This window comes from Garra rufa, chromosome 16 (assembly GCF_049309525.1).
Source record: "Garra rufa chromosome 16, GarRuf1.0, whole genome shotgun sequence".
In the NCBI taxonomy this organism is placed as follows: Eukaryota; Metazoa; Chordata; class Actinopteri; order Cypriniformes; family Cyprinidae; genus Garra; species Garra rufa.
In genome coordinates, this window is record NC_133376.1 from 13,392,618 (window position 1) to 13,419,197 (window position 26,580).

At 35.3% G+C, this 26,580-nt stretch overlaps 1 protein-coding gene and 1 long non-coding RNA gene across 3 annotated transcripts in view; one reads left to right on the plus strand and one right to left on the minus strand.

Annotated features, from left to right (window-relative positions):
- On the plus strand, window positions 1-26,575 carry LOC141288014 (coagulation factor VIII-like). Its single transcript, XM_073820141.1, has 25 exons — window positions 1-341; window positions 2,731-2,828; window positions 2,920-3,042; window positions 3,930-4,142; window positions 4,220-4,393; window positions 6,938-7,162; window positions 7,336-7,585; window positions 7,659-7,839; window positions 8,041-8,128; window positions 9,039-9,256; window positions 10,727-10,877; window positions 11,018-11,227; window positions 11,432-12,437; window positions 12,544-12,709; window positions 13,208-13,450; window positions 15,002-15,230; window positions 15,712-15,894; window positions 16,307-16,423; window positions 16,553-16,624; window positions 18,808-18,893; window positions 19,451-19,612; window positions 22,156-22,300; window positions 22,936-23,084; window positions 25,458-25,640; window positions 25,798-26,575. Exons 1-25 carry the CDS (start codon window positions 193-195, stop codon window positions 25,951-25,953), a joined length of 4,977 nt encoding a protein of 1,658 aa, XP_073676242.1. The 5' UTR covers window positions 1-192; the 3' UTR covers window positions 25,954-26,575.
- The window catches only part of LOC141288015 (uncharacterized), a 31,976-nt gene continuing 9,388 nt past the window's right edge, over window positions 3,993-26,580 (minus strand). For both annotated transcript variants that reach the window (XR_012339606.1, XR_012339605.1), the window contains exons 3-5: window positions 9,095-9,235; window positions 4,230-4,414; window positions 3,993-4,131 (exon numbers count right to left, since the gene is read on the minus strand). This is a non-coding gene — a long non-coding RNA (uncharacterized lncRNA). The remainder of the gene's footprint in view (window positions 4,132-4,229; window positions 4,415-9,094; window positions 9,236-26,580) is intronic.

Here is a 26,580-nt window from a genome sequence, read left to right on the forward strand (position 1 = left end):
TTTCATCCTTTCTTTCATGCTTCATTCTTTCTATGACTCAAACACTCATCATTACTCATGATTATCATGAAAGCTCTCTCTCTGTCTCACTCTTTTTGGCTCCTCCTTGAACACTTTTCCTGTGCAGTTAAATATGTCCTGACAGCATCTCAGCATCACATTCAGTCAGAGAATTGAACTTGTGCTCCAGTGATGAAGGTCGTGCTGTTCCTCCTCTCCCTCACGGTGTGTCTGAAGTCCTCCTGTGTCCTGGCAAAGACTTTGGAGTTCTTCATCGCAGCGGTTGAAACTAAGTGGGAATATGTGTTCACAGACACAGCAGATCCTACTGCAAACCAGAGGTGGGCACTCTTATTATTACACACACATAACATACATACTTTTCAATTATTGCTACACATAAAAGATGCATGTCTTTTATTATGAAATTTTGTTCAAAACACTACTGTGTTCAAACAGTAGTGTTTTATCAGAGCAAACTGAAATCTGACCATCAAGCATAATTTCATCGGTTAGTTATTATAGACAGGAAACAGCTTTGAGAAAGTGTTTGGTCTTTTCATTAGTTGACATGGACTCAGTCCAACAAAAAAAAAAAAAAAAAACTTTGAAGGCTGTCCAAATTTCAATTATGCTTCCAAGTTGTATAGTTAAACAGAGCGTAACAAATGTTGAACAGTTTGCAATTAGATACGGAAGTGGAATGCAGAGTTTGATTGATTGTTTTAGTGATCAGAAGCATGCCTGTTATTTATATAGAACATATTCTCATAGTGCTTTTCAGATCATAAATAGTGAACATGCGGTCAGAACAAACATGCTTTGATTTGGTGTTTACAGAACAGAGCGTGATAACAGTTCACACCCATTAGTGTAAAACCGCAGCAGATCATTTGCTGAATAAGCATGTTTCTTGCAGCCATGCATAATGCTTTATAAGACAAAATGTTCTGTTATAAGTTGTACTAAAATTTTAAAACACAATGTGTAATTATTAAAATAAAAGTTCAGCCAAAAAAAAAAAATAGCTGAAAATGTACTCACCATCAGGTCATCCAAGATATGGACGAGTTTGGAGAAATGTAGCATTACATCTCTTGCTCACCAATGGATCCTCTGCTGTGAATGGGTGCCGTCAGAATGAGAGTCCAAACAGCTGATAAGAACATCACAATAATTCACAAATAATCCACACCAATCCAGTCAATCAAGACGTGTTTTTTAGCTTTAAATTGTCACCTTTGGCCCAAATGAATCCAAAGAGTCACAATAATCCACAAGTGTGGATTACTTATGGATTATTCTGATGTTTTTATCAGCTGTTTGGAGTTTCATTCCTCATTCTGACGGCACCCATTCACTGCCGAAGGATCTATTAGCAAGCAAGTGATGCAATATTAAACTTGCCCAAATCTGTTCTGAAGAAGAAACAAACTCTTTATCTTGAATGACCTGAGGGTGAGTACATTTTATTTCCATTTTTGGGTGAACTATTCCTTTAAATATTTAGCAATGAATTGCTAATCCTAGTTTTGTAGGACTTGTATGGCTTAATATAATGTAAATGCGGTCTCTTACTGAAATATGTAGAAAACCTATTAAATATTTATATAATTTGTTTAAAAAGTCCACATTGTTTTATACATATTTTGGACTACTGGTGCAACCTGTTGCTATTTTTACCGCAACTCGGAATAAGCAACATGGAAAATAAAATACTGATACGATGACACATTGTGCGTTTTTTTGGTTGTAATTTTCAGTCAAAGGGCAATAAGAGAAGGCGATGTAAGTCTTCATTGCTTTCCCAGTGAAGTGGAGAAAAGAATGGGAAGATGCCTGTGGATGAATAAAACTTCCTAAAGACCAGCATCTTTGTTCTCTCCACTTTAGCCCTGATGCCTTTGAGGCTTTTAGTTGACCACAGCTACTGAAAGAGCTTACAAACAATGTAAGCGGTAAAAATAGCAACAGGTAGCACCAGTTTTATGTATAAAACAATGTGGAATTTTCAAATAATGTAAATATTTAGTGGGTTTTCTACATATTTCATGTTGATGCTTGCCATGACGCTGCAGCCACTGGAGAAATTTTTCAGCATGGATTTCACGCAATATCCAGAGCAATTTAGACTGTTTGTTTGTAAAGTTGATGGTGCGACATTTGGTTTAAGCCTACACTCTTCAAAATAAAGGTGCTTCACAATGCCATAAAACAACCTTCTTTGTCTAAATTTTCTATTAAGAACCTTTAACATATGAAAAAAAATTCTGTTTCACAAAAGGTTCTTTGTGGCGAAAGAAGGTTCTTCAGATTATAAAAAGGCTTGACTGAATGGTTCTTTGTGGAACCAAAAATGGTCCTTCTTGCATTGCTGTGAAGAACCTTTCAAAGCACTTTTTATATTAAAGAGTGTATGTTTATATCCATCGTTGTGTTGTGGTAAAAATAGCAACTGGTATCGGCAGTAGCTCACTGAGTGCAACAATTTACATGATCAAAATGGCACCCCAATAGTCCAAAATATGTATAAAACGATGTGGATTTTTTAAATAACATAAATCTTTCATGGGTTTTCCACTACATATTTCAGTAAGAGACATCATTTATGTTATATCAAACCATACAAGTTTTAATACCCATGGTTCCCTTTAATAAAGCTGCTTTGTATTATGTTCCATTGCACTATATTGTACATATGTCTAGTAACAGCATCATAATTCCTAACAGGAAATTTGCATCTGGTGTCCAGAAATACATCAAGGCTGTATATACGGAATACACTGATTCCACTTTTACAACACCAAAGTCCAAACCTCCATGGGCTGGTCAGTATAAACTTAAAAATCTCTACCTCATAGGAAAAAAAAAAAAAAAAAACATGGAGAAGTTTAAAATTAATTACATTTTTTTTTTCAGGTATTCAAGGTCCCACGATCAGAACAATGGTGAACGACAGGGTTGTGGTGCATTTCAAAAACTTTGCATCACAATCGTTCAGTATTTCTCCCATCGGCATTCCATACTGGAAACAATCGGAAGGTAAATCTAACAGAATGGAATTTGCATTCATCTTATTGTAATTCAGTATATCTTTCGATTCCAAAAAAGGGTATTTATAGCGTAAAAAGGTTCTTTAGATTATGAAAATGCTCTAAAAGTGGTTCTTTAAAGAATTGCTCATTGAAACATTTTGGGGAACCAAAGATTTTTTGGAATGTATATAATTTATTTATATAATTTAAAGGGATAGTTCACCCAAAAATGAAAATTCTGTCTTTAAAATTACTTACCCTCATGTGGTTTGAAAACTTTATTCATCTTTGGAACACAAATTAAGATATTAAGAGGGCTTTCTGATCCTGCATAGATGGCAACGCAACTGACGCGTTCAAGGCCCAGAAAGGTAGTAAGAACATCATTAAAATAGTCCATGTGACATCAGGTCAGTGGTAATGTCGTGAACGCATGTCAAAGACTGAAACGGAAGAGAAGAAATTGTTGAATAAAGTCATTATTTTTGTTTTCTTTGCACACAAAAAGTATTGGACTATTTTAACAATGTCCTTATGACCTTTCTGGACCTTGAACATGGTAGTTCTGTTGCTGTCTATGCAGGGTCAGAAAGCATTTTAATGTTTGAGTGAACTATCCCTTTAATTCTACATGGCCCAACTTTAGACAATTCAAAAACATCCTTATAGACTTGTTTTGGAATTCTGTATTTGTTTTGTAACACTGGAAATACTAATACATTCCACATAGTGCATCTAATACATGTGATTTCTCATAAACCAGCATATAGTAAGTTCGGGCTTACCCAACAAAACAAAAGCAATATCCTGAGATGTACAGCAATATCCTGATGGGTTTGAAAACCCATAATGTGTAAAGATAAACCTCAACATCCTTCTGCTTTTCAATGGCAGGCGCGGGGTACGAGGACTCCAGCTCTGTTCAGGAGCGAGTGGATGATGCAGTGCCTCCTGGTGGTTACTACAAGTACGTGTGGGACATTTCCCCCAACTCCGGACCAACCACATCAGATCCAGACTGTCTCACCTACATTTACTCATCACAGGTGGACATCGTCCGAGACCTCAACAGCGGACTCGTCGGGACTCTCCTGATCTGTAAAACAGGTGTGACTCAGTGGGATTTGTCATAAATATCAAGTAAAATCTCAATGACATATTTGACACATCCTTTAACATCTCAGAGGCTCTGACCGAGGAGAGACAGCGGAAGGCTCCGGAGTTCGTTTTGCTTCTTGCTGTCTTTGATGAGAGTAAAAGTTGGTACCGGGAAGTGGGCCGAGCAGACAAACTGAAGAAAACATCCAGTCCAACCCAGTTCCACACCATCAATGGATACATCAACTCAACATTACCAGGTGCGATCAGCCTCACAAAACCTAGAAAATAATTACAGTGTTGAAAATGTGATTTTTCACTTTACAGAATACATTTTAGAGTAGGCTTTATTGATTGGAAAAAATTGAAAAAGGGATGGGTGATATACTGGTAGACACAATTAACCAGTAGAAATTTGTCAACGGGTAGAGATTTTGGACTATCCTCTCTATCGCGGTTATATGGTCATGTGGCATTGCTTTGAGACATGGTCACAAAAACCTATCGTTTGCATGCATTTTTAAGCATTGCAGTTTAAAAACATGATTTTTAGCTATTGAAACAATCAGCAGCTGTTTCTGAGCGCATGCACATGAAGACGGTGCTCATAGAGCGTGAGAGTACTGAAGTTATTTTTGCCGCTTTATAGGCCTTGAATGGGTAAATACACACATTCATGTGTCAAAATGCCTGTCTTTGCAAGTATTCTTGTAAACACAGTAATTTAGGTCTTAAGTGAAAGCAAACAGCTGAGAAAAAACACACGTGTAACATAACATGTAATGTATCGGATCCAGGCAGCTCTTAAAGTGACAGCAGTCTAATATTCAATAGTCTGTCATTCATCTTAATTAAACAACAAAAGCAAGAAAAACCTATCACTGCTCTTGACTAAATCACTTTTGTAAGTTTAATAAAAAGAGATATGTATTTAATTTACACAGTGAACAATATGCAATGTTATACATTTTGATTACTTTATACAACGTTATGTAGATTTTCTGATTTATTTGTTTGGCTGTAGGGTTTTTTTTGTGCTATAGCTTGTAGTTATTATTATGAAATTTCTATGGTATCAAAAGTTTTCATATCATAAAGACCTTATTTAAAGCAAAAATCACTACAATAGGTCTTCTTGGCAAAAAGTGTATTTTTTTTTTAAATCTATTTAAACTTCTTATTCTAACAAGAAAGCACAATATTGCTTAATACATTCATCAAGTCTGTTTGCCCCGCACATTTCAAGGTGAAGCACGCACTTTTTTCAGGCGATCAGCTTGTGATCAGGCGTTTTCTGCACCTCACAACGGCTCAGTTCACAGTGAATGCAATGAAGTAATTTATTGCATGTGCTGTGAGTTTACTGTGTGTTTGGGAACGTAACAGCCACCAGATATGCTTTATTTTTGCGCCATATGATCACAGCATTTTACTGTATCAAAATAAAAGCTCTACTGCAAATTATGTCAAAATAAAAGTGCAGTGTGAATTGCTGACAGAAAGCAATTTAAATCCAAATTCAAAATATCTCTTTTAAGTGTAGAAATTAGGAAATAAGTATTGTAATTTTAATACTGTAGTGTAAAGCAAAAATAATCAAAAATCGTTTATTTTACAGTGCAAATGTTTTACAATAATATGTGGCTATTATTGTCATTGTTTTTATTATTATTATTATTATTATTATTATTGTTGTTATTATTATTATTATTATTATTATATTCTAATTTGTTTGGCTTTCTAAAACCCCAATGTGAATGTAATTTAGACTAAGACAGCATATCACAAATAAGAGGGCTGAGTCCCCTTTAAAGTTCAGGTTTAAGTCAATTCACTTATTTTTTCTTAGTTAGAAGAAAACATGGTTTGGGGCTCTCAGTTTTGAACTTTTGAAGTGCATTAGATAGAATAATTTACCTTTAAAATGTACCAAATCTTCTTAATTAAATTTTTCAAATGTCTTTTTTTATATCACAATAAATATCTTGTCATGGACTTCATATTGTGATATTAGTGTATTGTGAGATTTCGATACTGTTACATCCCTACTGTGAAATAAAATTACTCATTTTGTGATTTAAAACTTTGTTCATATCACCCACCCCTAAAAGTACATTTAAGTTACTAAAAAGGTTTAATTTCCTTTATGCAATATATATATATATATATATATATATATATATATATATATATATATATATATATATATATATACACACACACTACGAAAAGTTTGGAATAATCATGTTTTTTTTAAATGTTTTTGAAAGAAGTCTCTTCTGCTCACCAAGGCTGCATCAAAACTGCAGGAAAAAATATTAAAATAAAATAACTTTTTGAATTTAATATATTTTAAAATGTGTAATTTATTTTTGTAATGGAAAGCTGAATTTTTGGTATCATTACTCCAGTCTTCAGTGTCACATAATCCTTCAGAAATCATTCTATGTTTATTTGCTGCTCAAAACACATTTTATATTATTATAAATGTTGAAAACAGTTTAATATTTTTATGGACAATTGTAACATTGCAAATTTCTTTACTGTCAATTTTGATCAATTTAATGCATCCTTGCTGAATAAAAGTATTAATTTTTACTGACCCAAAGAATCATGTGACACTGAAGACTAATGATGCCTAAAAATCAGCTTTGCATCATAGGAATAAATAACATTTCTTAATAAATTATTTCATTTGGTTACATTCTTATTTCTTAATTTCTTACTTGTGATACTGGAGTCGACGTGTACTGTAAAGAACTCAAATAATTCTCAAATGTATTCTGTTATTGTTGTTTCATCAGGTCTAACCATGTGCCAGAAAAGTCCAGTGGTGTCCTGGCATCTTATTGGTCTTGGCTCAACCCCAGAGATCCACAGCATCCAATTTGAGGGACACACGCTAAAGGTGTTTGATCATAAGCGGGTAACTGTAGAGATGACGCCCATGACCTTCACTACAGCCCTGATGAAGCCGACTGCTCCCGGGAAGTTTTTGATCTCCTGCAAGATCCACTCTCATCAGACAGGCAAGATAAGAAGTTGTTTGTTTAATAAGGGGAAAGACTTAGGTCAAGATGACCTAAGAAATACGCACTTTGCACTTTGATGTTTGCAAGGAGTAAAAAGTGATGTTTGCTTTGAAATGTAATTGAATAAGTGTGTAAATCACTGATGTTTGATTTAACTCTCTTCTCCTTAGCTGGAATGAATGCGTTCTTCACCGTTGACGACTGTCCTGATCCTGTGGTGGCCCCGATCCCAGACAAACGAAACGTCATACGTGAAGATGATAAGGAGGAAGATGAAGACAACATGTTCTCCATTGTGTTCAAGCAAGGAGGCCCTGTTTCAGTACTTCGATCGAGTGCCAAGGGAAGACCTAAAGTGTGGGTTCATTACATCGCTGCAGAGGAGATGGACTGGGACTATTCGTCTCAAAGTGGCGACCGGTATGACTCTGAGCATGCCTTGAGATGAATAATGTGAAACCGACTGAATCTAATACTGATTTTCATGCTTCAGGCCTTCATCAACGTCAGCAGCAGCATCTGAGTGGTTCAGAAAAGGTCCTCAGCGCTTGGGTAGCATTTATAAGAAAGTGGCTTTCGTGGAGTACACAGACAAGACCTTCACTGTGAAGAAAACCGCTGGCAAAATGCTGATGGGCCCAGAGCTCAGAGGGGAAGTGGGAGACAGGTTTCAGGTAAGAAATGTAGATTTAAAGAGATCACCCAAAGCAGTGACATACCCTTCCATACTGTGAAGAACATCCGAGTGAATTGTTACGATTATCGAAAAAGAAAAAAATGTAGCGATTAAAGTAATTTTAAAGTGTTGACAATTAAATTTGATGTAAAAAATTTGTTTAATTTTTTGAAACTCACTCTTCTGTATATCTTATCAGATTGTTTTTAAAAATATGGCCAGTCGCGCATTCAACATTTATCCAAATGGCCTGATCAGCGTTCAGCCTTTGAAGAACACAAACAAAGGTACGAATCACTGCATTTCATGTTTTTTTTTCACATTACACATAAAAAAAAGGTTTATATACATATATATAATAGTTGAATTTATAGAAATGATCCCATTCAAAAGTTTACACACTGTGTTTGTTACCTGAATGATTCACAGTTGTGTTTTTTTTGTTTGTTTGTTTAGTAATAGTTGTTCATGGGTCCCTTGTTTGTTCTGAACAGTTAAACTGACCGCTGTTCTTCAGAAAAATCCTTCAAGTCCCACAAATGCTTTGGTTTTTCAGCATTTTTGTGAATTTAAACCCTTTCCAACAGTGACCCTGTGATTTTGATATCCATCTTTTCACACTGAGGACAACTGAGGGGCTCAAATGCAACTATTACAGAAGGTTTAAACGCTCACTGATGCTCCAGAAGGAAAAAACAATGCATTAAGAGCCAGGGTGAAAACTTTTGAACAGAATGAAGATGTGTACATTTTTCAAATTTTCCCTAAATGTCATATTTTTTCATGACCTTCAGAAGCTACATAAGATAACATGTTTCCCAGAAGACAAAATAAGTTAAATTTACCCTGCTCTTTAAATTCAAGAAGTTTTTACTCCCCAGCTCTTAATGCATGTTTTTTTTCCATCTAAAGGATCAGTGAGTGTTTGAACCTTCTCTAATAGTTGCATATGAGTCCCTCAGTTGTCCTCAATGTGAAAAGATGTTTTGCTTATTATTTATTAGTATTATTAGTTACCTTGTAATTAGTATGTTATTTTATTTTATTTCAGTTAGTGTTTATTTTATTTTAAGTAACAAACATGTTGTTTTATGGATTTAGTTTTAGTTAACATTAATAACCCTGTTGTCAGGTGTCAAGTTATTCTAGCCAGCTGAATGCAGATTCAACTTATTTTTCTTTCTTTGTGGGCTGAAGACAAACAGGTGGACCTTCGTTCCCTGGCCGTTCCCCCGGGTGAGATAATGATGTACCTCTGGAAACTGACAGCAGAAGATGCACCCACAGAAGCCGACCCACGATGCCTCACACGCTTATACCAGAGTATGGTGGATCCCGTCCGGGATGTGGCGTCTGGGCTGGTGGGACCCCTTATTATCTGCAAATCCCAGTCTCTAGACAAAAGAGGCAGAGTGGTGAGAAGAAACTCAAATATAGATCTGTTGGAAAAACGTGCCTATTGTGTAATTTCTGCAAAATGACATTACGCACTTACAAAGTGAAATCCAGTAAATGGTGCTAAAATCACATTAACGCATTTTAGCTTGCTTCTTTAAGTTTCTGAGCTCTTAAGTCGTGGGTCGTATTTCACGGACCTCATACTTGAGCACTTCGCATCACAAGTGCAATGTTGTCCCGGGTGCACTACGGAGCAAGTTTACCATAGCAGACAAGCCATACATATACAGCTGGTTATGCGAAGTAGTTTTCAAATTGATCAATATGGTAAAAGTGTTTGAGGTCATAAAATAGTCTTCATTAGTAAAATAGCCTCATAATCAAAAAGAATAAAACTTGTTGGTGTTTAACTGCCACTAATATTCATTTCAGCTGGAAACTGTAATGAATTGCATGCTATACAGTAGGTAGGGCTGCCCCCTAATAGTCAACTAACATTTAGTCGATGAGAAGAGGCTTGGTCGACCCAAATTTTATTAGTCGCTAAGTCTCAGAAAAAAAAATTCATAGGAAGTGGCGAAGTCACGCAGTCCGTGACGGACATATCAATAACGTATGATCTATTCTGTAATATAGTACATCGGGCAGGACATCTAAACACTCACCTATCATTCACTGACCTCAAATATGGCTTTTCATCTGAAAGATGTATGTAGTAGCAACTTTACATGGCAGCTCAATCTAATGTTAACCAAGAAAAATGTGCGCTATTCAAGTGTTTGTGCAGAGTGTGGAAGCTGAATAGTAGCGTTCTCACACCATGACAGATGGAGGCGCCGGTGCGCTCACTTGCTCTTAAAATACTCTGTCATTTTTGGTCGTACAGATAAAAGTAATGCATCTTTTGAATCTGTAAAGACTCTATGTTTATTTGTGTGCACTTAGAATAACAACAAAACGTTGCACTTTTGTAAAATAATGAAAGCAAACATGATACACTTTCTGCCATTTCTATCTCTGTGAACTTGAGCGCAAAACTTCTAAACTCCAAGTGAACTTGCCTTACAGACATGAAAGTGTCGTCGATTTAATCTCTAAAACTGAAAACAGAAAGCAATAGTTTATCAATAAATTGTTAAAACTTTAATGCAGTCTCCTTGCTGTTTTTCCCTGACACATAATTTTTCTATATCTGCCGGCATACTATGGCAAGCAAATTTTCATGCGGTTGTGCGCTTACAGTATTAGGCTATGTAGGCAATTAATTGCTCATTATTATGATTTATATGGTATATAAATAAATGTGAGACTAATAGTCAACTAATGCTTAAAATTAACGACTACAAGTTGACCAGAAAAATATTTAGTCGAGGGCAGCCCTACATAACAGTTCGTTTTTTTTAGTTTTTCGAGGCACATTTTTCCATTGAGCCTATGTTGGTGTGTCTGATAAATGAATGGTAATTATTAATTATATGTTTTCACAGGTAACTTCAGATAAAGAGAAGAAGCTCTTGTTCACTGTGTTTGATGAAAACAAAAGCTGGTACTTTGAGGAGAACATTAAAAGAAACAGTGAAGATCCAACTAAGATTGACCGCAATAATCCAGATTTCTACAATTCAAATGTCATGCACAGTACGTGCTTATTTTTAGTCTCTGAATGTAAATTACTGGATAATCTGGGGTTGCTTTGGGTACTTGTATTGCATGAAAAGGGGATTAATCTATTTTTTTTTAAATTGAATTTTTATTTAGACTTTCTCCGTCTGTTTCAGCTGTTAACGGGTTCATGTTCAACCAACTACAATTCAGGATGTGTGTTGGAGATGTCATACTCTGGCATGTGGCGAGCATTGGCATACAAAACAACTTCCTGTCAGTCTACTTCACAGGAAATACATTTGAGAGGGATAAAACATATGGCACTGTCCTCACGCTCTTCCCAATGACTGGAGACACAGTCACCACTGAAGTGGAGATGCTAGGTAAGCGTTGGAGATCAAGATATTGGTTGGATGAGATGAAGGTTTGATGAAGGGTTATTATCACTAACTACAACTAAAACCATTACAAACATAAAATTGTTATTTGGACCAGAGCAAGTCATCAGTGAAAGAAAATTAAGACAAAAATAAGAACCAGGAACCTGTTAATACCTTGTTCATAAGTTTGATATTTGAACTTTGTAGGTGAATGGGAGGTCAGCGCATTTGACACGTCTCTGAAACAGCGAGGCATGAGTGTTCGCTACACGGTTGTTAACTGTGAAAGAGTCCTACCCGTGGTGGACAACGAAGACTACGATGACGAATTCATCGAGTTCATGGACCAGAACTTCCCGATTCCACGAGGCACAATGGAAAATAACCGCACTATCGCTGTCCGTGTGTGCCGAAACAGAACTGCGAGCTCAGACAATGAGAGACAAAACAGAAACCGTGTGTGTGAGATAAGATATATTCCCGTAAAGCGGGAAAAAGATGTGGATGCGTTATCACAGGGTGGTATTCCACAGGATATTTTGGATCAACTGGATGGGGAGATGGGCGGAAATTCATTGGAACGTCGGAAAAGGTCCCTCCACGAATCTGAGAAAGAAAACAAAGAATTACCAGAAGAACATCAAAATTTGAACGTAGCAAGCATGCAGATAAATGAAAATGAACATAAAACACATGCAACAAATGAATTATTTAGAAAATTCCTTATTAAAGACAAAAACCTGTCTAATAACCAACTTGTAAAAGACTCTATGGAGGCAAAGTCAGGGAAAGCGAGAAATCGAAGAGAGCTTTGGAGCGTCCGCAAAAACAAAATAACCAAAGTGGATGCAAAAGTTCTGAGCAACAACGAAGTTCTGGAAGAGTCTGGAAGTTCGGGTCTAAAGCAGGACAAGATGGAGGAAAGTTTGAATCTTCATAGCTATAACTACAAAGATCCAAAGAAGTTTCAACCAGATTTTGAATCCATTTTGGAGTCAAATTCATCAGATAACCAGACCTATGGCAGGAAATCACTGGCAAGTGATTATGACGATTATGGCGACGAAGGAAGCGTTCTCGGTTCAGTTCATCAGGTTGAAGATAATGTTGGCATTAGGTCCACAGAATCAAGGTTCAGAAGTTACTACATTGCAGCAGAGGAAATCATGTGGGATTATGGGGTCAATAAACCAGCTCAGCTCATTAAACAAAGGTAACAAACCATTCTGATGTGTCACAAACACATTTTTGGTCATTTTAGTAGACAATTTTGCAGATTTTCTAATGTTTCTAATAATAATATTTTCATGTTTCCACAGAGACATGCGGAGGGGAATGAGAAAGTATTTCCCAGCCTATAAAAAAGTGGTATTCAGAGCCTATCAGGACAGAGATTTCAAGCATCCAATCAAACGAGGAGAACTGGACGCGCACCTTGGCATTTTAGGTCCTGTGTTGAAGGCAGAAATCAATGATGTTCTTACTGTAAGTTTCTTCAGTAATAGGAGCTATTAAAAGAAGCCTCTTAAACTAATTATTGCATTCTTGGAGCGCAGTCACATTTACGGTTGTTTGGACAAAGTTTTACAGGTGAAATCCAGTCCTTTCAATAGAAATTCAAGTGAAGATGAAAGATTTTTTACAAAGATTGCAACAGGTTCAAGTTGGTCATGCGAATTTGCCATGCTGGCCAACAAAAAGCTCTATGATTTATACATCTAACCATCAATGACAATAGAAAACTGCCCATGACATTTTGAGGAAATTTCAATAATGTGATCTCCAAACCTGCTTTAGTTTATTTCCTAATGTAATGATCTAATAAATGTGGTAATGCATACTTCAAATATTCTTAGCTCTGTGACGAATTGCTTTTTCTGCTCTATTGTAAGTCACTTTGGATAAAAGCCTCTGCTTAATGTATAAATGAGGCCGCACTTTTATCATATCACACACTAATTTCTTGCATTTGTTTCCCACAAGGTGGTTTTCAAAAACCTGGCATCCAGACCGTACTCTTTCCACTTGCATGGGGTGTACGATAAGACGCAGGGGAGTTTTAGCCCTGGAGCGGGCCCAGAAGGCGCCAAGGCTGAGGAAGTACCAGGTGATCCGGTTCCTCCAGGGGAGGAGAGGGTTTACAACTGGAGAATCTCCAGAAGACAAGGTCCCTCAGCGTCAGAGTTTGACTGCAAGGCTGGGGCCTACTACTCCAATGTCAACATGGTAATTCAATGTTCAACAAGCAAAAAAGTTGTAGATTTTCATGTTGTCTTTGACCCTATAGAGTGTTTTTATAATGCATAATCAATCGGCCATATTGGTGGCATTGAATCAATCCCAATAATTGTTTAGTCTAGCCTATTTTCAGTTAATGAAAGGGGCATTTTAGCGTGGCTAACATTCAGTAAATCGCAATAAGCTTTGTGTTTTGTTACTTTTGGTATAAAACAAAGTCTACGATTTCAAATTCTGTCCATTTCATTACAATATTCGAACAAAAAATATAATTTTGTCACTGTTTAATGTGGAGTGACAGATCGCTGTACCAGTTTCAGCACAAATAAACATGAATAACCATCCAAAGGTATGTTAAAAGAAAGAGTACAACTTACTGAAATCGATATGTAATTGCCCAATCAGTGTTTTAACCGTGCAAAGACATTGAAGTACTGTAGCAGCTTTTATGCCACCTAACCTCACATTTACCTCTGAAAGAAAAAAGAAAATTTGGTGACCATTGACTCATTAGTCAGCTAGAAAAGTTAAATCTAGAGTGGAGCGTTTTGCTAAATACAGTTGAAAGTCAAAAGTTTACATACACCTTGCATACAACAATGACTGTATGATTTTAAAACCCATCTTTTCACACTGCGGGACCCATATGCAACTATTACAGAAGGTTCAAACGCTTACTGATGCTTCAGAAAGAAAAACAATAAATTAAGAGGTAGGGGTGAAAACTTTTGAACAGAATGAAGATGTGTATATTTGCCTAAGTTGAATATTTTTTTCATTTAGTACTGCCATACAGAAGCTACAGAAGATACTTACATGTTTCCCAGAAGACAAAATAAATTACATTTACCCTGATCTTTAAATTCAAAAAGTTTTCACCCCCTCAGCTCTTAATGCATTATGTTTCCCTCTGGAGCATCAGTGAGCGTCTGAACCCTACTGTAATAGTTGCATATGAGTCCCTCAGTTGTCCTCAGTGTGAAAAGATGGATCTCAAAATCATACAGTCATTGTTGGAAAGGGTTTAAATACACAAAAATGTTGAAAAACCAAAGAATTTACGGGACCTGAAGGGTTATTCTGATAAAAACAGCAGGCAGTTTGACTGTTCAGGACAAACAAGGGACTCATAAAAAACTATTACCAAAGGAGAAAAAACACAGCTTTGGATCATTCAGGTAATAACACATAATTAAGAATCCAGTGTGTGTGTGTGTGTGTGTGTGTGTGTAAACTTTTGAACGGGGAGAAAATTTGGCATGTCCTTATCTGATATATATCCAAATTATACATATTCAGTGAATCACAAGCTTGTGAATCAGAATATAATTGAATTCTGAAATTTGTGTCAAAACCCAGCCCTATTATCCATAAATCATTTTTTAGAAAACCAAATATGAGAGTATGAGCACCAAATTCTCACCAAATATGACACTTAAACAATTCCCAGAGAACAGATGAAGCTTGAATGCTATGCAAGTCACTTTTTAACATTAATGTAAACTTAAATAACATCTGTATTCCTCTTGCGTCCACCAGGAGAAGGACATAAACTCTGGTTTAATCGGTCCGGTGATGATATGTCGCCCTGGTACCCTCCGTCCACGCGTCTTGCTTCAGCCTGACGTGTCCGATTTCTTCCTTCTCTTCACCACCTTTGATGAAAGAAAGAGCTGGTACCTCGATTACAACATCAGGAAGTTCTGCACCCCACCCTGCCAGGCCAAAGTAGACGACCCGTGGTTCGAGACGAGCAACAAGTTCGCCGGTACATCTTCATAAATTATGGTTAACACGGCATTCATCTCTTATGAAATGATCCGTTTATGTTCTGCGTCAAAAATGATTTGTTTCTATGACAACGCTAATAACACCAAATGGGCGCGTGTGTTTATGCTTGTCATTGTGTAACTTATGTCATTTGGTTGCACGCAAACACTTTCCCGTTACCATGACTTAGTACAAGAAACAGGACGTATAATGTAACATGCTGAACTAATTCAGCTAATTGCCAATGTTCCAAACACCCAGTTTTTCTAAATATAAACACAATTTGGAAAATCACTGACTCATGTATATTTACATGCAAGCCTTTGGCAGATGATTTTATCCAAAGCAGAATGCATTTTATATACAAGGTATGCATTCCCTAGGAATTGAACCTATAACTTTGGGGTATTAGGAGAGAAATTAGTAAATGTAATAATAGCCATAATTATTGTGTTGTGTTGTTTTATTGGTACTTGTAGCTATTAATGGCTATGTGTCAGAGACGCTTCCGGGCCTGACAGTTCAACAGTACCAGACGGCTCGCTGGCACCTCCTCAATGTTGGGAGTCAAGGAGAGTTTCACGCCGTACACTTCCACGGACTGCCATTTGGAGTTGGAAATAATCAGGAACATCGCATGGGAGTTTTCAATCTCTATCCTGGTAAACTATACGCAAAACCCAAATCACAATTCATTAAATATAACATATATGGGCCATTCACAGAATTGGTTCAAAATCAGAGTTGGAAACAAATTTTGTATATATGTAAATTGTATAATATCTAAGGTACACATTTTTGTGATTGTGCAGTTAATTCTCATATTGGAATATTTGTCCTCTCCCCAAATTTGCCACTACTGAAGCAGCATATAATATATAATTAAATAAGAAGGGTTATATTTACTTATTAAGATTTTGCTTGCATCTACTTTTTTACTATTTTATTCAAAATCATGCTAATATGTTCATTTGCTGATCTATTGTTGGTGCTCAATTTATAATATTATTATCAGTATTGAAAACAGTTTTTGCAATATTACAGTTTAATATTTTTGTGGTAATAATTTGGCAGGAGTTTTTGGGACGGTTGAGATGAGGCCAGCCATCGTAGGCACCTGGTTAATAGAGTGCACTATAGGAGAACATCAGATGGCAGGCATGAGGGCCAAGCTGCTGGTCTACAACCCACGTAAGAGCTTTAACTCTCTTCCTTCATGGGACACTGTCACGGATCTCTCTTGGGATTTTATTTCTGATGTCATGTTTTGAGTCACTTATAGTTAGAGGGCACCCGAAACTGACCGATTTTGTTTAACAGGATGCCTTCAGCCATTAGGAATGCAGTCGGGATGGATTGAAAACAAGCAAATAACAGCCTCTGACCACTTTGGTAAGAGACTATCATTGATATACTACTATAGATTTGTTAAAATGCTGAATTAGACTTTAAAGCTGAATTTTCATTACAGCATCATTACTCTAGGCTTTATTGTCACATGGTCCTTCAGAAATCATTTTAATATCAGAGTTTGTACAAGGTGCTTAAAGTACTTGAAGTACTTGAATTGACTTAAGGCCTGGAAAACCCTTGAAAATAACAATATTCCTGAAGAGGTACTTGAAAAGTGCTTAAATTATTGAAAAACAATGTATCTACAAAATTCACACAATTAAAAAAAAAAACTTCATACCCTTTTCGCTTAATTCAGTTTATGTCAGAAAACTACTGAGCGAGGTTAGTAGTAGTACTGACAATGTCGTGTGAACATGGCTGAAGATGAGAAAAGAGGAACAGATGAACCATTTCAATCGAGTCATTTAATATAGAACCACTCCAACTCAATCAAACTTGTGACTTTGATCGTTCATTTCAGGTAATTCACTAGCAAAAACCAGATCAAATTAAAAGAGCTCTTCATTTTTTTTCACATAGTGATCGGTGAAACTTAGCTTTTCGAAACTCACATATCGCGAATCATTTGTTTCCAATCGGGACTTCAAATAGTATCATGAATCATTTAATTTAGCCCAAAATGGGTTTGTAAATCATTTCACGAAATGAATGATTCAAATCAAATGATTCGCAAATCATTTGATTCAGATTGGGACTTTAAATTGCTTATCATGAATCATTTGATTTAGATGGGAACTTCGCATATCACATATCATTTGATGAGAAAAAAAATCTTATTTCAAGCAGACAACTAGATTATTTTTCTTACCCCATTGGCATATTATTTTGCTTGTTTTAAAGCAAAAACTCACTTAATTTTGTCTTGTTTTTATTAAAAACAAGACAATTATTTTTACTTAAAGAACTAGAAAATCCTCCCTGATTCAAGAATTTTTAGATATTTTGGCTTGAAACAAGACAAAAAATCTAAGTAAGAAAAGCATTTTTTGAAGTGTAACTGAATGATTCAAATCAAATGATTCTTGATACACGCTCTGAAGATCGGAACTTTGGAGAATTTTCGCAAATCCTTTCAATTGCTTTTCATGAAACATTTGATTTAGATCGTAACTTTTCATACTGGAACTTTGTTAAGGGTTCACAAATCATTTAGGAGAGTGTATGACGAATCATTTGATTTAGCCCAGAATGGCTCATAAATCATTTTGCAAAATGAATGATTCAAATTAAATGATTCTTGATACACGCTCTGAAGATCGGAACTTCAGAGCAGGTTTGCAAATCATTCGATTCAAATTGGGACTTCAAACTGCGTATCATGAATCAATTGATTCAGATCGGAACTTCGGAGCGCACATCGCAAATCATTTAATTTAGCCTAGAATGGGTTCATAAATCATTTTGCGAAATGAATGAATCAAATGAAATGATTCGCTTCACGCTCTACAAAAATTGGAACTTCGGAACGAATTTGCAAATCGTTTGATTTAGATTTGAACTTCAGAGTGCGGAGAACAAATCATTTGATTCATATTGGGACTTCGACGCGTGTATGGCAAATCATTTGTTTCAGATCAGGATTTCGGAGCGACTTCCCGAATCTTTTTTTTTTTTCATATTTTTTCTTTTTTAAACAGTAGAAAACAGCAGTGCAGTTATAAAAAACAAAACAAAGAAGAAAGGAAGAAAGAAAGTATACACAAATCCCTTGATATTTATAGACATTGTTTGATAATCTCCGATTGAAGTCCTTGGAATTCTAAATAGTAGTGTTTGAAAAGTCCTTGAAAGTCCTGTAATATGCTGAATTGCAATTGCAAAAAAAAATAATTTTATTTTTACATTCTGTATTGTATATTTTGACTTTAATTTTATTTGTTGTGTTTTTGTGATTTATTTTCTTTCAAATAATGAAAAAAAAAAACGATGGGTCTAGTTTTAGTTAACTATAATAACCCTGGTAAGAGCAACAAAATTCAATATAAAAACCACAAAATAATACTACAATAAACATATTCAAATGTCTAATATGTACAGTGGATTTGATTGTGTCCCACTATACTTGTATTGAAAGATGTGCTATTATTAGGATTTAAATCTTGTTTTCATTAAAAATTTCCACATTTATTTTAACTCTTGAAACCATATTTCTCTTACAGGTGACTGGAAGCCAAGTTTAGCCAGACTTGAGTTATCTGGATCTATTAATGCCTGGATGGGCAGCAGCACAGACTCCTGGCTCCAGGTAAAATAAATCTTTTGTTTGCAGATGTAACATGCTGTTCTCTGGCTCATTTTTTAAGGAACTGTGCTTAATGCTGACCATTCATGACGGTCATGGACTGTGATGCCTCATTTTTATAGTTAACACACTATGATTTATTTGTGGCTTGTATCTCACAACGTGTCACAGACAATAGTGACTCTTTGCACCACAGTCAACCAGTCATGACACATTATACTTCCACTATCAGTTACGATAAAGTGGGAAGTACTTTTAAATACTATAAACAGGGTTGTGCAGAATTTTTTTTAATTTAACCTTTGATTCAATAGTGTCTGGAAAAGGTGTAGGATAAAAAACAATTCACTATTTTTAGCAGGGTTCATATGATAGAGCAATTCCTGGAAAGGCCTGGACATTTATAACATCTTAATCTTAATTTAAATTTCTGTTGTGCATGTTATTTTTAGCACTGCACAACTTGCTCCATTGCTATAAATAAGCACAAATCCATTGGTATAAACAGAATAAGACAACCTTCCTTATCTATTCTCTTTGTTACTGTATGTGTGTTTTAGGTGGATCTGTTGATGCCCATGCTTCTTCACGGCATTCAGACACAGGGTGCAAAGACTTCGATGGGTTTTAGCGAGTATTTCACTATCCTGTACACCATCAGTTACAGCATGGACCAGGAAAACTGGACTATCTACCGAGGAAACAGTACAAAGTCATCTTACGTAAGTACCAACATCTCAATTTCTCTGAACTTAAGTGATTTAAATGAGCTACAAGATGCTACATCCTAGAAGATGTTCATGTCTTTCTTTCATCAGTTGTAAAGAAATTATGTTTTTTGAGGAAAAAAAAATCTGGATTTTTCTCTATATAGTGGACTTCTATGGTGCCCCCGAGTTTGAACTTCCAAAATGCAGTTTAAATGCGGCTTCAAACGATCCCAAATGCGGTTGTAAACAATCCCAGCCAAGGAAGAAGGGTCTTATCTAGTGAAACGATCTCTTTTTTATTACAATTTATATACTTTTTAACCTCAAACAATCGTCTTGTCTTGCTCTGCCTGAAGTCAGTTTTTCAAGACAGTTAGGGTATGTTGAAAAAACTCCCATCTTATTTTCTCCCTCAACTTCAAAAAGTCATTTCAAAATCACTCTACATCACTGCAGCAGTACAATGCCCTTAACAAAAAAAGTAAATCAGAAATGTAGGATGATTTTGAAGTTGAGGGACAAAATGAGATGGAAGTTTTCAGGAGTTCAGGCAGAGCAAGACAAGATGAGCATTTGAGGTTAAAAGGTATATAAATTGTATTTGTTTAAATAACCAATCGTTTCGCTAGATAAGACCATTCTTCCATGGCTGGGATAATTTACAACCACATTTGGGATCGTTTGAAGCCGCATTTAAACTACATTTTGTAAGTTCAAACTCGGGGCACCATAGAAGTCCACTATATGGAGAAAAATCCTGAAATGTTTTCCTTAAAAACTGTTTCTTTAAGACTGAAGAAAGAAAGACATGAACATCTTGGATGACAAAGGGGTGAGTAAATTATCGGTCAGTTTTTGTTCTGGAAGTCAACTTCTTTAAATCAGTTATTTACTAATGTTATAAAGTTCTCGTATAATGTTTTTTCACCGTTATTTATTTTTAACATAATGACCACCTTCAGCGTTTTTACTTCTGTGTTTTTAGAGTAAATCTCACAAGACCTTTCAGGAATGTGTGAGACTATTTCATATCAAAGTCAAAGGAAGAAATAAGAAATTATAACTTACTCAAATAAAATCAAGCCAATAGGTAGCACCATCACAGCTCAAAAAATAAAATGACTAATATCAAAAAGAATTTGGGATGGAAATATAATGGAAAATTACACATTACACACAATCGTAATGGACTAGTAGACTTTCTACTAGATTTTCTTCATGCAAAATATAATTTCTTTTACCTCCTTCATTAGTTAATCATTGCACTTGATTTATATATGTAACATAATTTAAGATTGCCTAATATCTTTACATATGAAATATATGATGATACACAAAGATATGTTAACATATATCACACTCTTATTGAATCTTCTAGAAATTACCAAAATAAACCATATCACTTTTTTGTGATAATCATTTATTAAGAGCTATTTTAAGAAAAACTCTAAAGAGCCACAAACCCTCTCTAAATCTTCCACGCATTAAACCTTGCAATCTTTAAGGCATAGTAAATAAAAAAATAAAAATTGCCCCATTATTTACTCACCGTCAAGCCATCCTAGGTGTATATGACTTTCTCCTTTCAGATGAATACAATCAGAATTATATAAAAAAATATCCTGGCTCTTTCAAGCTTTATAATGGCACTGAATGGGTGTTGAGATTTTGAAGTCCAATAAAGTGCATCCATCCATCATAAAAAGTACTCAACACAGCTCCAGGGTGTTAATAAAGGCCTTATGAAGAGAATCGATGCATTTGTGTAAGAAAAATATCCATATTTGAAACTTTATAAACTGTAATCTTTAGCTTCCACTAACTCGTCTGAGAGACTGGCATTCCAGCAAATGACGTAAAAATGCAGAAACGCAAAGGAGAGAACAAAACACTAGTCACAAATTAGAAGTCCAAAATGAAGGTTTTTAAAGAAAAATGTTGAAGAATTTCGATATAAGCCAAGAGAAGACTGGTTTTCCAATCTAAACCAATCTTGGTTCTCGAGAAACTAGCATATTCTCACCGGAGCTTACGCACATCTAAGTCCTACGCCATCTGCTCTCTCGTGAACGCACATGCGATAATTAGTGGACGCAAAAGATATTACGCTTTATAAAGTTGTAAATATGGATTTTTTTTTTTTTTACACAAGTGCATCGATTCCCTTCAGAAGGCCTTTATTAAGCCCCCAGAGCTGTGTGAAGTACTTTTTATAATGGGTGGATGCACTTTTTTGGACTTTTTTTTGACAAAAAACCTCAACAGCTGTTTACTGCCATTACAAAGCTTGGCAAAGCCAAGACATTTTTAATGCAACTCTGATTGTATTGGTTTGAAAGAAGAAAGTCATTTACAGCTAGGATGCCTTGAGGGTGAGTATATCATGGGGTAATTTTCATTTTTGGGTGAACTATCCCTTGCACATGATGAAACTCACTCCTACGATTTATTTTTCCAGTGAAACTGATTTGCTTTGATTTCAAAAGAAGTGCTATTTTTGTATCTTTCGTAGTCTCGCCATTCATTCACATCTGTTTTCTTGTTTAATTGATCAGACCTTCAATGGAAACATGGACGGTTCCAGAATAAAGGAGAACTTGTTTTCTCCACCCATCATGGGTCGCTACATTCGAATTCACCCACTGACTTTTCAGAAGCAGCCCACGCTGAGGATTGAGCTGCTGGGATGTGACCTCAATAGTGAGTCTAAACACATGCAGATTGATGACAGCACTTTTTTTTGTCGGAAAAGACAAAGACGCAATAGATGAGAAATCTAAACAATTCATCAACTAGAAACTATTCAAATGACAAGACACTGAAGCAAAGTCTTTACGAAGTATATTTCTTGTTTGCATCCGTATGGCATTTTTATCAGCATACAGCTATTTAAAAATGGAAATCTGAAAGCTCTAGATGATTTTTGTTAGTTCATGAGCATCTGTCATCCTGCTGTAGCATCAGAAAGAAACTTCCTACTTTCATTTAAGCTTCAAAGCTTTGTAACTACAGCGTTCCTTGTTTACTCTCTTGCTTGTCAACACCTTTTATCCTTTCAGGCATCAATAGCAACATCCAAAGCTTCAGAGAAAAGTCTGAGTCAAAAAGTTTCTTTTGAAAGAGCTGAATAATGATTATTTCTTCACAACACTTCTCCAAAACAAGGCCCTGGCAGTATAAATGTTTTTCAGGCTAATATGCTTTTCAAACCAGGGTTATTATAGAAATTAAAACCATAAGAAGAACATTTTTGTTATTTGAAAAAAAAGGATAAATGAAATATCAAAAATGTAAATTTATTATAAAAAGTAAAAATTTGTTTGTGTGTTTGTCAGGTTGTTCTATGCCATTGGGAATGGAGCGCAGGTTGATTCCCAGCAGTAGCATCAGCGCCTCCTCCTTCTTAAACAAGTGGTTACTGTCCTGGAGTCCCGACCTCGCTAGACTTCACCAGGAGGGACGAGCAAATGCATGGAGACCCAAGGTATCTGTCCATCCATGCACCCATCTTACTATCTATCTATCAATCACTATATGCTGTTCTTAGAGAGTGAAAGTGAATTTACTCTCTACACTGTGTGTGTTTTATAAACCCATTGTGAGTGTGTTTCCTCTATCCTGTCTGTCTGTGTGAAAGTGAGGTGATCCCTCCATTGTCTCACTCTTTTCACAGTTTTTAAGTTATTGTTCTTTCTACTTCCTCTTTGAGCGAGATGCACAGAGAGCCAAGTGATGTCAGTCAGGTAGATTTATGAGTTAATTAGAGAGATTTAGATCACAAATTCAGCTTTGCATTGCATTTGCAACTTTAAATTTATACCTGCAGAAATCTGTGCTTCTTAAAGGTGAAGTGTGATTTCTTTCGAAGCAAAATGCTTACAAATGAATTGTACAAGTCAGTTTCCTTTAACACCTCAAACAATTCTGAGTTTATATCTCAGTTCTAAAAAAAAAGTTAGAATTGCGAATTTTATAGTCAGAATTGCGTGCTATAAATCTACAATTAATAAATAAAAGAGAAATAAAATTAGACTTGCAAAATAAAAACTCACAATTCTGACTTTTTTCTCAGAATTCTGAGATACACAAGAGTTTATATCAATTCTGAGAAAAAAGTCAGAATTGCAAGTTTATATCTCACATTTCTGACTTTATAATTCAAAATTGTGAATTTATATCTCATATTTCTGAGAAAAAAAGTCGGAATTTTAAGTTTGTATCATGCGATTCTAAGAAAAAAGTCAGGATTTTGTGTTTATATCTCACAATTTTGAGAAAAAAGTCATAATTTTGAGTTTGTATCACGCAGTTCTGAGAAAAAAAGTCAGAATTGCAAGTTTATATCTCACATTTCTGACTTTATATTTCAAAATTGTGAATTTATATCTCACATTTCTGAGAAAAAAGTCAGAATTTTGAGTTTGTATCTTAATTCTGAGGAAAAAAGTCAGAATTTTAAGTTTATGTCTCATAATTCTGAGAAAAAAAATCTGAATTTTGAGTTTATAACTTAATTCTGAGGAAAAAACTCAGAACTATCACGCAATTGAGAAAAAAGACAGAATTTCGAGTTTTTAATCACTGAAATTCTGAGAAAAACTCAGAATTTTGAGTTCATATCTCAATTCTGAGAAAAAAGTCTGAATTTTAAGTTTGTATCTTAATTCTAAAGAAAAAAGTCACAATTTTAAATTTATATCTCATAATTCTGAGAAAGAAAATCTGAATTTTGAGTTTGTATTATGCAATTCTGAGAAAAAAGTCAGAATTTTAAGTTTATATCTTAATTCTGATGAAAAACTCAGAATTGTCCAGTTTGTATCACAAAATTGAGAAAAAAGTCAGAACTTTGAGTTTATATCTCAATTCAATTCAACTTTGAGAAAAAAGTCAGAATTTTGAGTTTGTATCATGCAATTGAGAAAAAAGTCAGAATTTCGAGTTTTTAATCACTAAAATTCTGAGAAAAAAGTCGGAATTTTGAGTTTATATCTCAATTCTGAGGAAAAAAGTCAGAATTTTAAGTTTGTATCTTAATTCTGAGGAAAAAAGTCAGAATTTTAAGTTTATGTCTCATAATTCTGAGAAAGAAAATCTGAATTTTGAGTTTGTATTATGCAATTCTGAGAAAAGTCAGAATTTTAAGTTTATAACTTAATTCTGAGGAAAAAACTCAGAACTTCAAGTTTGTATCACGTAATTGAGAAAAAAGACAGAATTTCGAGTTTTTAATCACTGAAATTCTGAGAAAAAACTCCGAATTTCCAGTTTGTATCACGAAATTGAGAAAAAAGTCAGAATTTTAAGTTTATATCTTAATTCTGAGGAAAAAACTCAGAATTTCCAGTTTGTATCACGAAATTGAGAAAAAAGTCAGAACTTTGAGTTTATATCTCAATTCAATTCAACTTTGAGAAAAAAGTCAGAATTTCAAGTTTGTATCACACAGTTCTGAGAAAAAGTCTGATTTGCGAGTTTATATCTCATAATTCTGAGAAAAAAGTCAGAATTTTAAGTTTATCTCATGCAATTTAGAGAAAAAGTTTGTTTTGGAGATAAAAAGTCGCAAATACCTTTTTAATTTTTTTATTCAGCGGCAAAACCAAGCTTCCATACAAACACTACACAATGCGATGCATTATTCACATTACTGGTAAAACAGCAGTAAAAAAATAAACACAGAAATTCCTTAACAATAACACTCTACACTGACCCTGATTGCCTTTTGCAAACCATTTGTTTTTGTAGACTTAAGCACATTCATTCTGCACATGAGTGTTATGTAAGAAATTGTTGAACTGATCATCTTATATTTTGTCTCTCTCTGTCTTCCCCCTCTTCTTTTCTGGTTCTACAGACTAACAACCCTCATGAGTGGTTACAGGTGGACTTTCTCTCTGTGAAGAGAGTGACCGGGGTGGTTACACAGGGGGCTCGATCCGTCCTGAAACCAATGATAGTCACTGAATTTACCGTCTCTGTTAGCAATGACGGACACAAATGGACCAGTGTGAAAGAGCAGGGCACAGACAGTGAAAAGGTACTGGTATACTTGTGTGTATTCATTGATACAGAATAGATTTTGCCCCAAAACATTTGATTTTGGGATGAAATATAAACTGAACATGTTCTTGATGGGTTTCATAAGACACCTATTTATATCTATGGTGTTTTGTTTCTTATTTATCCTAATGTAGATCTTTGAGGGAAACAGCGAGCATGATGAGGAGGCGCTGAGTGTGTTTGATCCTCCCTTATTCACTCGCTTTATACGGATTCACCCAAAAGGCTGGGTCAACGATATTGCCCTGCGACTAGAGTTTTTGGGCTGTGACACTCAACCAAGTCTTTGAGAGAAAGTGAGATTGGTCCATTGGGGTTGAAAGATTATTTTATTAATATTTTATAATTTGATTACATCTAAACAACACGGCTCTGTTCCAAACCGTGCATTTGAATCATAACTGAACTGTAACCTCATTTAGTGACTGATCTGAAAAGTTTTTCACAGGTTTGGTGGTTTTAGAGTGGTTTTGTGCACTTGCCATCTGGGAGACTGCCCAAAAAATGCTATCTAGGTAGGCAGCTCAGTTTGGCTTTGAACAGAGCCCACATATGCACTACACAGGTTTATCTCTAGAACAGGTTTTCGTCATGTGATATGATTTATGTGTTTTGAATCTGGTTGATTGTATGTTATAAGTGTTCTGATCAGTACGCTGCTCATTTTACTGTCTGCTTTTGAGACATTATTATAATTATAGTAAATAAACTACCAATATCTATTTTTCTAATAAATGTACCCTTGCATATCGCAAAATCTAGGAAGATTGTTTGTATATTCTGGTCTGGAATAACTACTGAATCCACAATATGCTGTACTATTGTATTTTGCACTGTAAAACAGAAGTAAGTTTAGTATTATTATTAAATATTTAATGTTTAATTGTGGAAATAAAAAGACTGCCTTGATTACCTCA

What these genes read in the sequence shown, in the direction of transcription:
- LOC141288014 (XM_073820141.1), top strand. Translation starts at nt 193, where the DNA reads ATGAAGGTCGTGCTGTTCCTCCTCTCCCTCACGGTGTGTCTGAAGTCC. An exon ending in CACTGAAGTGGAGATGCTAG is followed by an intron (nt 11,228 to 11,431) that starts GTAAGCGTTGGA and finishes TGAACTTTGTAG; the next exon opens with GTGAATGGGAGGTCAGCGCA. An exon ending in GCTGCTGGTCTACAACCCAC is followed by an intron (nt 16,424 to 16,552) that starts GTAAGAGCTTTA and finishes TTTGTTTAACAG; the next exon opens with GATGCCTTCAGCCATTAGGA.